The sequence below is a fragment of the Bufo bufo genome, chromosome 3 (assembly GCF_905171765.1).
Source record: "Bufo bufo chromosome 3, aBufBuf1.1, whole genome shotgun sequence".
NCBI lineage: Eukaryota > Metazoa > Chordata > Amphibia > Anura > Bufonidae > Bufo > Bufo bufo.
Window position 1 is genome coordinate 689,591,540 of NC_053391.1, and position 15,420 is coordinate 689,606,959.

The 15,420-nt window shown below is 52.7% G+C and overlaps 1 protein-coding gene across 1 annotated transcript in view; it reads right to left on the reverse strand.

Annotated features, from left to right (window-relative positions):
* The window catches only part of PIWIL1 (piwi like RNA-mediated gene silencing 1), a 135,604-nt gene that overhangs the window by 90,582 nt on the left and 29,602 nt on the right, over window positions 1-15,420 (reverse strand). Inside the window, exon 9 of the mRNA XM_040422529.1 lies at window positions 11,010-11,130. Coding sequence (XP_040278463.1) covers window positions 11,010-11,130 — 121 coding nt within the window. The remainder of the gene's footprint in view (window positions 1-11,009; window positions 11,131-15,420) is intronic.

Genomic DNA, 15,420 nt, shown 5'->3' on the forward strand with positions numbered 1-15,420 from the left:
TGGTACGTGGCTTGATCACGACGCCTTGGTATGTATTATAATATTATTATTGCTGTTCATGCAAAGCATGTGACTATGTCTTAGTCATTAAAACCAATGCCTCCTCTGTAACAAAACAAATTTATAACATCAGGGACTATGTTAGACTTCTTTCACATTAGCGTTAGGATTTTCTAGCAGGTTGTTACTCTGCCGGATCTGTACTAACGCTAGCACACATGTGCCACTGGAAGTCCGCTCCGGCCTCATTCACTATGATGGGGACGGGTCGGAGATGCGGCCACAGCACGGCAAACATGCAGAGAGGCGGCTGGATAAAAACTGCAGCGTTTGTTAGCGTTAATACAGCTGACAATCCTAACGCCAGTGTGAAAGAAGCCTTAACTGTAAAACAAGACGGGTGGAATATCGATGTCAGTGACCCTGCCCTTTTGATTATATCGACAAGACCTACTGCCGTGAGTTTAGGTACAGAATCTGCAAACATGGATCTACAGATTCAAATCCCAGTCACCTGGGGGGATTGAACAATAGTTCCACCCTCCCTCTTTATAGCTCCCTCTACCACTCTAATACCTCCTCTGCCTTGTGCTCCACCCACCCCCCTCTTATTTCATATGGTTTTTAGCTCAATTTAAATGTTTTTATTGCCATTCAATATCTGTGGCTTTTTGAATTAAGATAAATTAAAGGGAGTCTGTCACCACTATTTGACCATATACAGCGCCTACATGGCGCCTACATGCACATTATTATAATGGTACCTTTGTTATTTTCTTTACACCTTTCTTTACACCTTGCAAATGAGCAGTCGCTAGTGTCATGGGGCGGCGTTCAGTGTGCAGGAGCCCAGGCTGCTCTGGCTTCTTTCAGCGTTACTCCTCCCCAGCCTCTTCCTTTGCCCACCCTCCAGAGTTCCTGCGCCTGCGCACTTCTTCGCCGGGCCGGCGCACGCGCACTAGCTAAATCAATGCTGTGCCTACAATGGGCATCGCAGTGTGCAGGCACGGGATCTCGGCCGGACCTAGGGATGACACAAGGCAATAGGAGGGCAGGTAAAGGCAGAGGCTGGGGAGGAGTAACCATGAAAGAAGGCAGAGCAGCCTGCGCTCCTACACACTGAACGCCGCCCCATGGCACTTGCAAGCGCTAATTTGCATATGAATTAAACTGCTTTTTCCTGCTTCTGCAATAAAAAAAGGTACCATTACATTCATGTACAGGTGTGCTATAGAGCCATGTAAAGGATATGTTTTAATTTCCATGCCCTCTGTGAAGCCTATCTGTAGCACGGTTTATTCACGTCTATAATACAGCATTTCTGTGATATAGGTTCAGCAGATTCACTTAATTTTATGCAACATACTACTGATCTGCAGCCATTCTAATGAATGAGTGCCCATGGAATACAGTGTCAGGACTCATGCACACGCTCGTATGTATTTTGTAATGTGTATGTAAAATGAATGATATCCGCGTGCATTCCGTATTTTGCGGAACAGAACAGCTGGCCCCTAAGGGAACAGTCCTATCCTTGTCCGCAGTATGAACGATAATAGGACATGTTCTATTTTCTTGCAGAACGGAAATACAGACATAAGGAAACAGAATGCACACTGAGTAACTTCCTTTTTTTGCGGACCCATTGAAATGAATGGTTCCGCACGGAACGGACACGGAAAGAAAATACGTTCGTGTGCATGAGCCCTCCGGCTGAGGAATCCACAGCAGGAGCCACTGCAGCTTATAAGCGATCCCAAAATTGACTTTTTGAATTGCTGACATTTTATTTGCTAGCACTCCAGATTTGACGTATAATGCCAACTGAGCAGCAATAAATGGATTTTTTGTACTCGCCGTGAAATCCTTTTCTCGTAGTAGTCATTGGGGGACACAGCACCATGGGTATATGCCCAGCTGCCACTAGGAGGCTGACACTAGAAACAAAAAAAGTGTTGGCTCCACCCAGATGGGCTATACCCCTCTGCCAGAGCCGAGAGAGATCAGTCGGTACAAAAGCAGTAGGAAAGCCACACCTGAATAAAAAAACTGAAAAGCCAACACGTCTTCAACGGGGAAAACCCGACAACCAAACCAGGCAAAAGCCGGAACTTTAAAAGAAGAAACTCAAGAAGGGTGGGATCTGTGTCCCCCCAATGCCTACTACGAGAAAAGGATTTTACGTTGAGTACAAAAAATCCAATTTTCTCGTGCATGGCATTGGGGGGACACAGCACCATGGGACGTCCCAAAGCAGTCCCCGAGGGAGGGAAACAAGATAAAAGCGCCATGCAACCAATATAAACCATAGCCGCTTGCAGAACCTTGCGTCCCAGACTGGCATCGGCAGAAGCCAAGGAATGAATATGGTAGAACTTAGAAAAAGTGTGAACCGACGCCCAGGTGGCGGCACGGCAGACCTGAGAAGCTAATGCCCGATGACGCACCACCCAAGAAGCCCCAACCGCCCTAAGTCGAATGTGCGGTCAAAATGGAAGGGGGAGCCCGCCCCTTCGCGACATAGGCCTCCTTGACGGCCGACCGAACCCAGCGAGAAATGGTGGCCTTGGAGGCAGGCAAACCTTTACGAGGGCCCGCCGGGACCACAAAAAGAGAGTCCGAACGACGGAAGGGTTCCGTGAGGCGAAGATACAGGCGAAGAGCTCGAACCACATCCAGGCAATGGAGGGATTTCTCCCAAGAGTGAGAAGGATTGGGGCAGAAGGAAGGAAGGACAATCTCCTCATTAATATGAAATGAGGAAACCACCTTTGGGATAAAGGAGGGAACAGGACGCAGGACCACCTTGTCCTGATGAAACACCAGGAAAGGCGAACGGCAAGAAAGCGCCGCAAGCTCGGAAACCCGGCGGATGGAGGTGACAGCCACGAGGAAGGCCACCTTAAACGAGACAAACACCAGAGAGATCTCTGCCAAGAGCTCAAAGGGCGAAGACTGAAGGGCGTCCAGGACGAGGTCCAGGTCCCATAGCTCCACCGGAAAGCGAAAGGGAGGGGCTCGGCGAGCAACACCCTGGAGAAGAGTCTTAACCTGGGCCCGCGAGGCCACAGGACGCTAGAAGAGGACCGATAGGGCAGAAATCTGCCCCCTGAGAGAAGCCAGGCGAAGACCCTTATCAAATCCGGCCTGAAGGAAGGCCAGAATGTTAGGGACAGAGAAGCGGAAAGGGCGAAAACAACCAGATTCGCACCAGGCAAAATACGCTCTCCAGGTCCAATAGTTAAAGCGGGCCGACTGGGGCTTGCGAGCGTGAAGCATCGTCTATATGACCGAGTATGAGAGACCACGGGACTTCAGGACAGCGGTCTCAACAGCCACGCCGTCAAACGAAGCTGAGGTAAATTCGGGTGGAACAGAGGGCCCTGGGAAAGGAGATCGTGGCGCGGAAGAAGTCGACACGGGACGTTGGCGAGCAGAAGCACCAGATCCACGTACCACGCCCTGCGGGGCCAAACCGGAGCCACCATCGCCGGAACTTGGGCTGCCTTGAGAAGCTTGAGTACTCGGGGAAGGAGAGGGATGGGGGGGAAAAGATACAGAAGGTCGAACTGAGACCAAGGCAGAACTAGGAAGTCGACCGCGAGAGCCTGAGGGTCCCTGGACCGCGCAACATAGCACGGGAGCCTGTGGTTGAGGCACGATGCGAAGAGCTCCGCGTCCGGAGTTCCCTAACGGTGACAAAGTTGGAGGAACACCTCTGGGTGGAGAGACCATTCACCCGGATCTACGAGCTGACGACTGAAAAAGTCTGCCGCCCAATTGTCAACCCCGGGAATGTGTACGGCGGAGAGGACCGGAACGTGCTGCTCCGCCCACCGCAGGATACGGGAGGCTTCCTGAAGGGCTATCACACTCCTGGTGCCCCCTTGGTGGATCAGATAGGCCACGGCGGTGGAATTGTCCGTCTGAACCCGAATCGGGAGACCGCGGAGGCGGGAAGTCCAATGAGACAGTGCCAGGAAAATCGCCCTGAGTTCGAGGACGTTGATCTGCAGGGAAGACTCCTGAACAGACCAAAGACCCTGGACAGCGAGGGACTCGAAGACCGCCCCCCAACCCGAGAGGCTGGCATCTGTGGTGATCACCCTCCAACTGGGGGGAAGTAAAGACCGGCCCAGGGACACCGTCCGAGGATTCAGCCACCAGGAGAGATCCTGGCAAAGCTTGGGAGGGAGACGGGTCCGGCGATCGAGGCCTGCCGGGGACTTGTCCCACCTGGATAGGATGAACAACTGAAGGTCCCGAGAGTGGAACTGGGAATAGGGAATGGCCTCGAAGGAGGCCACCATCCTGCCCAGGACACGCATACACATAATGATGGTCAAGGGGGACGGGTCGGGGAGACGAGTCACCCCCGCCTGAAGAGAGGCAATCTTCTCTGGGGGAAGGTAAACCCGCCTGAGGCGAGTGTCGAAGATCATGCCCAGAAAGGGCATCCTCCGGCATGGGAGGAGAGAGGACTTGGAGTGGTTGATGAGCCACCCGAATTGGGGAAGAGCCGAGAGGGTGATGCGTAGGCTGGACCGGTTTTCCTCCAATGATGGAGCCCGGATCAGAAGGTCGTCCAGATAAGGCACCAATGCGACCCCCCTGGCACGGAGAAGTGCCACGAGAGGCGCCAGCACCTTTGTGAAAACCCTCGGGGCAGAGGCCAGGCCGAAGGGCAGGGCGACGAACTGAAAATGAAGAGAACCCACCGCGAAGCAAAGGAACCTTTGGTGGGAGAGGGCAATGGGGACGTGTAGATAAGCGTCTTGAATGTCTATGGACGACAGGAACTCGTCCGCCTCCAGGGAAGCAATCACCTACCGGAGGGATTCCATTCGAAAATGACGGACACGGACGAAGTGATTGAGCGCCGTCAGGTCCAGGATTGGGCAGAGCGAATCGTTCTTCTTGGGAACCGTAAACAGGTTCGAGTAGAACCCCTGAAAGCGTTCCGATTCCGGAACCGGAACGATGACCCCTAGCGAGCGCAGGGAACAAATGGCCCGAAAAAACTCGTCTGCCCTGGCGGGGGACTTGGGGGGGGGGGGGCGACGTCATGAAGAACCGTCCCGACGGAGGACCGGAAAATTCGATCTTGTATCCGGAAGAGACCACCTCCAGAACCCAAGCGTCCTCCACACAAAATATTTTGAAAGGCGAGCTGCTTGGCCCAGATCGTGCAGGCCTTGGCCACCCAGGAAGCGGCGAAGGCAGGGCGGATGGCAGCACCCGCTGCTACAAAGACGGACTTGGCCAAGGAGTCGACCCGCTTGTCAGCGGGATCCAACAAGGAAGCCGCGTCAGCCAGGGGAAGGGTAGTGGCCTTTGTCAAGCGTGCCACCTGAGGATCTACCTGAGGAAGAACGGTCCAGAGGTTGACGGATTCCTCAGCAAAGGGATAAGGGACATCCGAGGCCTTGGTAAGGTGAAGGCGCCGATCAGGGTGACGCCACTCCTTAGCCAGAAGTGCGTCAAGATCCGCGTGATTAGGGAAACCACAGCGGAGCGTCTGGAACGGCGGAAGGAAACAGACTCCTGGGAGGAGGACGAAGGGTCGTCCTGCACATGGAGCACGTCCCGGACAGCTTTAATGAGATCCTGTATGGCCGCAGACATCGCCGAGCACTGCACTGATTCAGAATCAGAAGAGTCCCCAAGAGCGGCGGAAACGGCTGAAGAGGAAATCTCGCCCGTCTCAGACTTATCCAAGGAGTGATCCAAGGAAGCTGAAGAAGAGTGGGACCCGGCCGAGACTCTACAAGGTTGCTTACGGGACCGAGTGCCAGAACGAGAACGGATGTCCCCGGGGGGAGAGTCTCTGCTAGAGGCGGCCGCAATCTGAGCGGGCAAACGGTCCAGAGACTGCGCCAGGGATTGGGAGAGGCTGGCAAGGTTCCCTATGGCCTGGGACAGGGTAGCAGCCCATTCTGGAAAAACCGACCCGGCGGGGGCGGCCTGGGATCAAGGCACTGTGTGCAGAGGGGATTAGACTGGCCGCATGGAAACTTCTTACTACAAAGCGAACATGCATAATGAGGAGAGATCCCAGCAGGGGGAGTGGGGTCCCGACCAGAAGAAGACATGTGGGCTTATGATGGAGCCTGCAAGGAAAGAAGTCAGCCAGGGGGCTGCCTACCAGACCCAATGGTGCTGTGTCCCAGAAGAAGAGCAGCCGCAGCGCAGGAAAGGAGCAGCAAGATGGCGACCGGCGTCCTCCAACATCAGAGAGAGAAAAAGAGCCGGCAGCAGGCGAAGATAACGCCCCACAGAAGCCCGCGCTGGAGAAAGATTGGAGAGAGGAGAGAAAAACTCTCCCACGGCTCCTCCCACGGAGGGGAGGGACAAGAAACGAGTCCGGGAATCCAGGAGTGGGCGGGAGGGAAAGCTCCGCCCCACGTGACCTGCGGCCAGTAGGCCGAAAAAGACGGGGCCTAGAGTAAAAAGTGCGGCCCTGAACGGACGCCCGCGATCGGGGAGGAGTCCGGAAGCAGCCGCGAGACAGGAGGGACACAGCACCCAGTGAAAAAAGGCGCCCTGCCAGCAAAAACGCCCAAAATGAACCCCATTAAGGAGGATAAAGCTCCGACTGCCAGGGTCAAAGAGTCGGACCCAGAAAACGAGGCACGGCCCTCCTTTGCAGGTACACCGGCAGGGGAGAAGGGTGGTTGAGCAGGATTGCTGCTGAAGCATATGTGCCTCATGCCACAAGGGCCCATGAGAGAGGGGAAGAAGAGAAAGGGAGGAGGAGGGGGGAGAGGGGCTCAGGGTCCCCCGCCATGGATCCGGATCCCTACTCACCTTCCGATGTCTTCAGGCGCAGCAGTGACCACCCCCTCGGCGAACTCAACACGGAACCGTGGGTCCACCAGAATTCCACTGCAGATGCAGTGTTTCAACTGGGGACTGGGTGGCTGCCAGGTACCCGAGTACGCGCCCGCAGGTGGGCAACTAAAGTGGAACACGATGGAGCCACCCCTGCAGCAGGCGAAGCCTGCAGAGAAGAGAAAAAATAAAAATAAAAAATAAAAATAAAAAATTAGCAGTTAGCAAGTCATGTCTGCCTCCTACGGACACTAGAACAAGACTGATCTCTCTCAGCTCTGGCAGAGGGGTATAGCCCATCTGAATGAAGCCAACACTTTTTTTTGTTTCTAGTGTCAGCTGGGCATATACCCATGGTGCTGTGTCCCCCAATGTCATGCACGAGAAATTCCAGCAGTGTAATCTACTTCATCCCAGTTCACTCAAATCCATACATTTCAATCCCTTTCATTATGGGAAGCTGTGTCATGTGATCCCAAGTCTGACCACCAGTCCAGAGCTTTCTCTCCAATGTAGACTAGTTGTCAGCCTCTCCTGTGTTGCCAACTTCCTGTGAACTACAGGATTACATCATCATCTATCAAATCTCTCCTGGCAGCAATGAGACACCTCCCCCTCCCCACCCAGCTCTGCCCTCCTTGTCCCTCTGCATGCCTCCTCATGTATAGAGGCTTGCCATCATATCTGCTCCGTCTAAGAGACCAGGAGAGCAATGATATGGTAAGAAAGTCTATACAATGATTAGCTAAAACTCCCCTGACTCGCACTGCATATCTATACTATCGCAGGGTGTTGTGTGCAGAATCTCCAGTGCATCCTGACACACAGCTTCACACTGCTATCTCTTGCCTCCTGCCTGTAAAAGCTCACAGGGAGAAACCCATCACTAGCAGGAGGAAGGAAAGGCAGGCTGAAGCTCCATCATATAAGAATATCCTGGATCAGAGGATACACAGACTCTGTAGCGCGAGATAGATCAGTGAGATACAACTTCTGCCCCTTATTACTTGCTGCCTTTAGCCAGGCATCCTCAAACTGCGGCCTTCCAGCTGTTGCAAGACAAACTCTCAGCATGCCCGAACATCCTACAGGTATCAGCTTACAGCAGGGCATTGTGGGAGTTGTAGTTTTACAACAGCTGGAGGGCCGCAGTTTGAGGATGCCTGCTTTAGACAGTGTGATGAGACTACACACCCTCTCAGCAAAGCCACAGGCATGATGTCAATAGAAGACTGCATGAGAGGAACCATATTAGAGGGGAAGAAGTAACCAAGATGCCAGCGAGCCTATGAAGGAAATGCTTATACATAAGACCCTCTTTCATAATGCCTCTGCAATACAGAGGAAAAGAAATGCTGGTGTTGCCTTAAAGGGCTTCTGTCACCCCACTAAACCTTTTTTTTTTTTTTTTTTTTTTTTTTTTTTGCTTACTTAGAATCCCCACACTGCGATTTATGCCTACATAATCAAATTAATCATTTTGGTCCTGTAGATTTTGTTTAAAACATGCTTTTAAAATATGCAAATTACCTTGCTACCAGCAAGTAGGGCGGCTACTTGCTGATAGTAGCCGCATCCTCCGATCCTAAAGACGCCCCCTCCGCATTGTGATTGACATGGCCAGGGAACGGAATCGTTCTCTGCTGGCCCTGCCTGTTAGCATTCAAAATCTGGCGCCTGCGCCGCGGCCGTACCTATCTTCAATCGGCGCAGGCGCACTGAGAGGCGGCCGCTCGCTGCATCCTCAATGCGCCTGCGCCGGGTGTAGATGTGACATCATCGGCGCAGGCGCATTGAGGATGGAACGGCCGAGCGAGCGGCCGCCTCTCAGTGCGCCTGCGCCGATTGAAGACAGGTACGGCCGCGGCGCAGGGCCAGATTTTGAATGCTAACAGGCAGAGCCAGCAGAGAGACATCCCGTCCGCTGGCCCTGTCAATCACAATGCGGAGGGGGCGTCTTTAGGATCGGAGGATGCGGCTGCTACCAGCAAGTAGCCGCCCTACTTGCTGGTAGCAAGGTAATTTGCATATTTTAAAAGCATGTTTTAAACAAAATCTACAGGACCAAAATGATTAATTTGATTATGTAGGCATAAATCGCAGTGTGGGGATTATAAGCAAAAAAAAAAAAAAGTTTAGTGGGGGTGACAGAAGCCCTTTAAAGGGAATCTGTCACCTGCTTTTACCATTTTAAGCTGGCACCATCGCTATGTTGACTAAAGTACCTTATTTCCAGCAGTCTTCTTTTTACTTTATTTCGTTTTGTAGTTTTGATATAAAAGCGCTTTTTATGTTATGCTAATTAGGGTCCAAGGAGCCCAGAGGGGCGTTTTTTTTCACTCTCGGAGCCCAGTGACGCCCCCCTGCAGTGCCCAAGAACGCCTCCTGATCATCAAATAACCTCCCACAGCCCCGGCAAACAGTTCCGCCCCCTCCCCACGTCATAGTCTACCTTATAGAAATGTCCCGTCCTTCTTCCTGTCTGCGGCCAGAAAACTCGCGCAGGCGCAGAACTGCCAGCGGCCTGCGCGATCATCAACCTCCTGAGGGCAACAGCCTCAAAAGTCTCACTGGGCATGCGCCGAGCCCAGTGATGTGACCTGAGCGCTGTTGCCCTCAGGACGTTGATGATCGCGCAGGCCGTTGGCTGCGCGAGTTTTCTGGCCGCAGACAGGAAGAAGGACGGGGCATTTCTATAAGGTAGACAATGACGTGGGGAGGGGGCGGAACCGTTTGCCGGGGCTGTGGGAGGTTATTTGATGATCAGGAGGAGTCCTTTGAATTCAAATTAAGGCGGGCTGGGCACTGCAGGGGGGCGTCACTGGGCCCCGGAGAGAGAAAAAAACGCCCCTTTGGGCTCCTTTGACCCTAATTAGCATAACATAAAAAGCGCTTTTATATCAAAACTACAAAACGAAATAAAGTAAAAAGAAGACTGCTGGAAATAAGGTACTTTAGTCAACATAGCGATGGTGCCAGTTTAAAATGGTAAAAGCAAGTGACAGATTCCCTTTAAGTTCTGCAAAAATATTAATCATTAGCAAACCAAAAAATTGCTAATACCTCTGAACAACCAGATGTGGAATTTCACTCAAACTTCTGATTTACTCAATTATATTTACAATTAGAAATGATATTGCTAGCATTTTACACTGCAGCTTCAATTTACAGTGTGATTTTTGGGGATGCAAGAGTCAAAAGGTAACAGAACACAATAAAGAAGGCATTTACTATAGTTAGTTCTTGTATAAAGGTGGCAGGAGAGACCGCTGCTCCCAGCCAGGCACACTAACAAGGCCACAGACTGTGAAGAGGAGAGAAGGAACTGCATGAGCTGAGCCAGGCTTCCAAGCCCACATCTTGCCATCTCCCCGTTGGCAGTTCTACCCTGTGGCCTCTGCTCGCAGTTCACAGTTGGCTAGCCTGGTGCTGGCTGGTTCCATTGGCCTGATGGGAAGATTGGGATGGCATACGCTGTGCAGGTTTCTTACTCTAGAACACAGCCATAGTATAGCCTTAATTTCAAAGAGATTTTTTTTGACGTTTGCAATTCCCAGTTGCTTCAAAGTAACAGGTACCTGCCTCTTTGTAAGCAAGCACAGTTAGTAAGGCTACTTTCACACTAGCGTTCTGCTGTCCGCTCGTGAGCTCCGTTTGAAGGGGCTCACGAGCGGAGCAGAACGCTTCCGTCCAGCCCTGATGCAGTCTGAATGGATGCGGATCCGCTCAGACTGCATCAGTCTGGCGGCGTTCAGCCTCCGCTCCGCTCGCCTCCGCACGGCCAGGCGGACAGCTGAACGCTGCTTGCAGCGTTCGGGTGTCCGCCTGGCCGTGCGGAGGCGTGCGGATCCGTCCAGACTTACAATGTAAGTCAATGGGAACGGATCCGCTTGAAGATGACACTATATGGCTCAATCTTCAAGCGGATCCGTCCCCCATTGACTTTACATTGAAAGTCTGAACGGATCCGCTCAGGCTACTTTCGCACTTAGAAATTTTTCTAAGTAATTAATGCAGACGGATCCGTACTGAACGGAGCCTCCGTCTGCATTAATATGATCGGATCCGTTCAGAACGGATCCGATCAAGCGCTAGTGTGAAAGTAGCCTAACACAGATGCCGAATTTATTCTGTGAAACGAGAATTATAATGGGGTGCAGCAAATAAAAGCAGCTCACCTGTCATACTACATAACTCAGGAACCAAAACAATAGCGCCATTCGTGACACCCGGCTTGGTTTTCCGTGGGATGTTCACAATCAGCGGCTGACTCAGGTCTTTGACATGTTCATTGTATTGCTGCGGGGTTGCAGAACAAATGAGAGATCAATCACAAAGCCAACAGCAGATCTAAAGGAGATCACTATACAAGGTGGAAATAAATACTAACACTATTAAAACGTTGTCTATGATCTTTTGTCTTTAAATCCCTCACACTTCCATCTATTTGAACCATTAAGGCCTCATGCACAAGACCGCTGTTTTGGTCCGCATCAGAGCCGCAGTTTTTGCATGTGGACCCATTCACTTCAATGGGGCTGCAAAAGATGTGGACAGCACTCCGTGTGCTGTCCACATCCGTAGCTCCGTTCCGTGGCCCCGCAAAAAAAATATAACATGTCCTATTCTTGTCCGTTTTGCGGACAAGAATAGGCATTTCTCGTGCATGGCATTGGGGGACACAGCACCATGGGTATATGTCACACTACCACTAGGAGGCACTAGACACAAAAAGTGTTGGCTCCTCCCCGTTGGGCTATACCCTCTCCACAGGCACAAGGCTATTCAGTTTTTGTCTAGTGTCCGTAGGAGGCAGACCTGTCCTGTTTTTTTGCAGGTCCTGCTGTTTATTTTTTATTCTTTTTTTCTCTCTTCTGCAGGTCTCGGTGATCTCCACCGTTATACCTGCTGCAGGCTGGGGCTCCATCGTGTTCCACTTTAGTTGCCCCCCCCTGCGGGCGCGTACTTCTGTACCATCGCCGGTCACCCAGTCCCCACAGACTGCATCCGCAGTGGCTTGCCGGCATTCCCACGGTTCCCGTGTTGAGTCTGCCGAAGGGGTGACCCTGCGGCGCCTGAAGACATCAGATGGTGAGTATATTCCCCTGTCCCTGCCCCAGGGTTAGGTTCCCTCCTGTGGCCAGGGGGGTGGGATCCACCTTAGCTGGGGGTCCTGGGAAGCTTCCATCTTCCTCCACCTTTCTCTTCCCCCTTGGTTGGTTTTTTCTCTCCTCCCTGGCCACACAGTCCAGGCGTCGCTTCTCCTGGGCCTTCCCCGCTACTTTAGTCCCCGGCTTTTGCAGGGACTAGGCCTCATCTTCCATGGCCCGTTCCCGGCTCCCAGGTGCTCTGTTTGCCCTGTTCCGCCCACCCCCAGGCGTCGCTCCCCCCCCCACCCTCCTCACCTAGTTTTGTGGGTCCGGAGGCCCCTCGGTCGGCCGCGATTCGTCCTGCCCCCATTCGCTCCATTCCCGGCCGCCTCATAAATCGAGGCCCCGGCTTTTGGGCCTGCTAGGCCGCGATCTTCCCGGCCCCTCCTCCTTGCTTCCCGGGCTTTTCTGACCCCGCCCGGCCCTCGGGAGGAGCTATCTCCTCCACCCTTTACTGGTCTAACGTGGGTTATCTATCCAGTGGATAGATCCTCAGTTTAAAAGAACTGCAGACCCCCTTTAGGTCATTGTCCTATGTAAAAGGCAGCTAATGCTGTACATAGGGATCACTCAAGTCGTTCCCCCCCACCCCTCCTCAATTGCTTCATTTCTCCTGCAGCCTCTATAGCTGCTGCAGCACCTCTTTGGGGAACATGGCATCCGGGTCCAGATAAGCAAGGTATCTCTTATGGTCTTGAGGTTAGATGACAGCCTCTGCTGGCTGCTCTATGAGGGTCTCCTCTCCCAGCCTCTCCTCGGATCGCCACGTCTTTTCATGTGCGTCCGCTGTCTACGAAGGCTGCCATGCGGTCGGCCTGTCCCTGCTTGTGTGCATAACCTCTTTCCAGACCCCATTGTGTCCCCTGACCAAATCCTTTTGTGTAGGTCCCTTCTGAATGGTCTCCCTCTTTGTCAAAGCCATGGGAACCTTGTCCGACTCTCCCAATCCCTGGCGGAGTCGCTGGACCGCTACCTATCCAATTGCGGCCACCTATGCCCTCCCAGGGTCCTCCCTGCAGATGAGGCATGCTCAGATACCGGGTCCGGCAAGGGGTAGCTCACAGTACAACCTCGGGTGGTCTCAACAGGATTCCACCCCTCCTCGGCATCCTCGGGTCCTCACCCAGGACAGGCCTGAGGCTGGTGACGAATCCTTTCCTGTCACCCCATCCGTTGCCTCTAGGGACACCTCTGCACCGATTCCCTCGGAACAGAGCATCAGGCGGTCTTCCTCCATACAGAAGCCTCTGGGAGGTCAAGACTAACGTGCACGGAGGAACCTCTCCTACCCAGGGTTGGTATCCCCTCTAGTGGATTTTCGGATGGCGCTCCCCTGACTGCACAGGTATTCAACCGCACAGGTAAGGCAGCCATCCCCGTGTTTAGCATAATGAGTCACCTACTTGGTGTCTCTGGTACGTACGCCTTCTCCTTAACAGGGGGGTACCAGCACCACTGCCATAGGCTGTACCTGACAAGCCTTCCTGGTTCCCCTATACCAGGGGCTATGCTCCACACATTTGAGAGTGTTTCCACCGGGTCCCCATCCTGGTGCTGGTGTTCGCCACTCTACCTCATAACAGGGGGTCCCTGTTCTTGGCAAGCGCCTCCTGTTGGTTGGTAAGGAAAAGCAATTATATATGGCTGTTTCCATCCGCCTTGCTCCTTTTCATAGGTAGAGTACCTACACCTACTCCAGATGCTGAAGCCATTACTCCTGGCTGGCTCTATGGTGTTCCATGCGGCACTATTTTTCCCTTCCGGGCGGGATATACAGGCCGCCTTCAATTGCCGTTGCAATTGCTCCTGTCTGTTCCCAGACTTTTTTGCTCCCTTTCTTAGGTAGAGTACCTACACCATCTCCGATGCTGTAGCCAATACCCCTGGCGGGCTCTATTGTGTTCCATGCGGCAACATTTCTCCCTACGGGCGAGATATAGAGGCCACTTTCAATTGCCGTAGAATTGCCTCTGTCTGGTTCTAGTCGACACCAAGCTGCCACCTTGGTCCCTTCATAGGTAGAGTACCTGCACCATTTCCTGATGCTGTAGCTGTTGCTCCTGTCTGGCTTTATGGTGTACCATGTGGCATTTTCTCTCCCTTACCGGATGAGATATTGAGGCCTCCTCCAATTGCCGTGGTCATTGCACCTACCTCATCATAGTGTGCACCAAACAGCCATCTTACTCCCTTCATAGGTAGAGTTCCTGCACCGTCTCTGATGCTGCAGCCGTTACACCTGTCTGGCTCTATGGTGTACTATGCGGCCCTGTTTCCCTTTTTTTTTTTTCAGGCGAAATAGAGGGCCTCCTTCAGTTGCCATTTCACCTACCTGATTGTAGTGTGCACCTGTCTTGTTCTTTGTGGTACCGTGCGGCCCTATTTTCCCCTTCCCGGGCGGAATATAGGTACCATTGCTAACGCGGTAGCTGTTGCACCTCTCTGGTTCTAGGGTGCACCATGTGGCCACATTGCTCCGATCTTAAAGGTAGTACCTCTACCATCTCCAGATGCTGTACCCATTACACCTTTCTGGTCGTTTTCTGCACTACGCAGCCATATTTCTACTTTACAGGTTGAGTACCTGTACCCTCCAAATGCTGTAGCATTCCCAGATTCTGTGGCTATGTTTCCACTCTCCTTAGACATGCAGCCACTTTCCCTATATTTTAGGCGTGTGGTTGTATTACTCTAGGTGCTGGGCCCTATGGTGCAATCTGTGGCCCATACAGTTTCCGTATTACTGGGTGCTTTCTGCCCCCAGGTTCTAATCTGTGCTGCGGATGTTGGTTTCACCCTTTTGGTTCTTCCATACATCTCCACTCCGTTTCTGTCGTGCTCAATGGTCTCCTTGTACTTCTCAGGGCACTGTCTACAACAGGCCATCCTGGTTCTGCATGTGCATGGTTTCCATATCTGGCAGGGGTGGGCCAGCCCAACCCCCACTTGTCGGTCTAGTGCTACTTATTGTAGCTCCAGTATATGGCTGATCTGTTTTGATCTGGCGGGTGGTCCACATACAACCACGCTCCCTACACCATGGCCAGGTGGTTGTTGGCCTTTGTGCTAGGGTTGCTCTTGCCATCTCTATAAGGTACTACGGTTTGCTGCGCTTCGCGTTACCCCATGTTATAGAGGAGTACTCGCGTTGTTTCCTATTACAGAGTGGCCTATTCCTGGTGGAGTACAGGGATCTCCACTGGATCTTCTACCTTGTTGGGGCACGTAGCTGGTGAGCATCAGCCGCTGCAGCAGTTTTCGGTCATCGCTGGATGTCCTCTGCCACATGGAATCCTTCTGGGGTCATCAGCATTTTTCATCGCTGGACGTCCTCCCTGACGGGTCAGGGACAGGACCACTGAGCGCCACACACCTGCCTGGTAGGTAATTTTTCAGCTGGTTGCTCTGGCATCGGACAGGGTCCCGTAGTTCCTTCTGG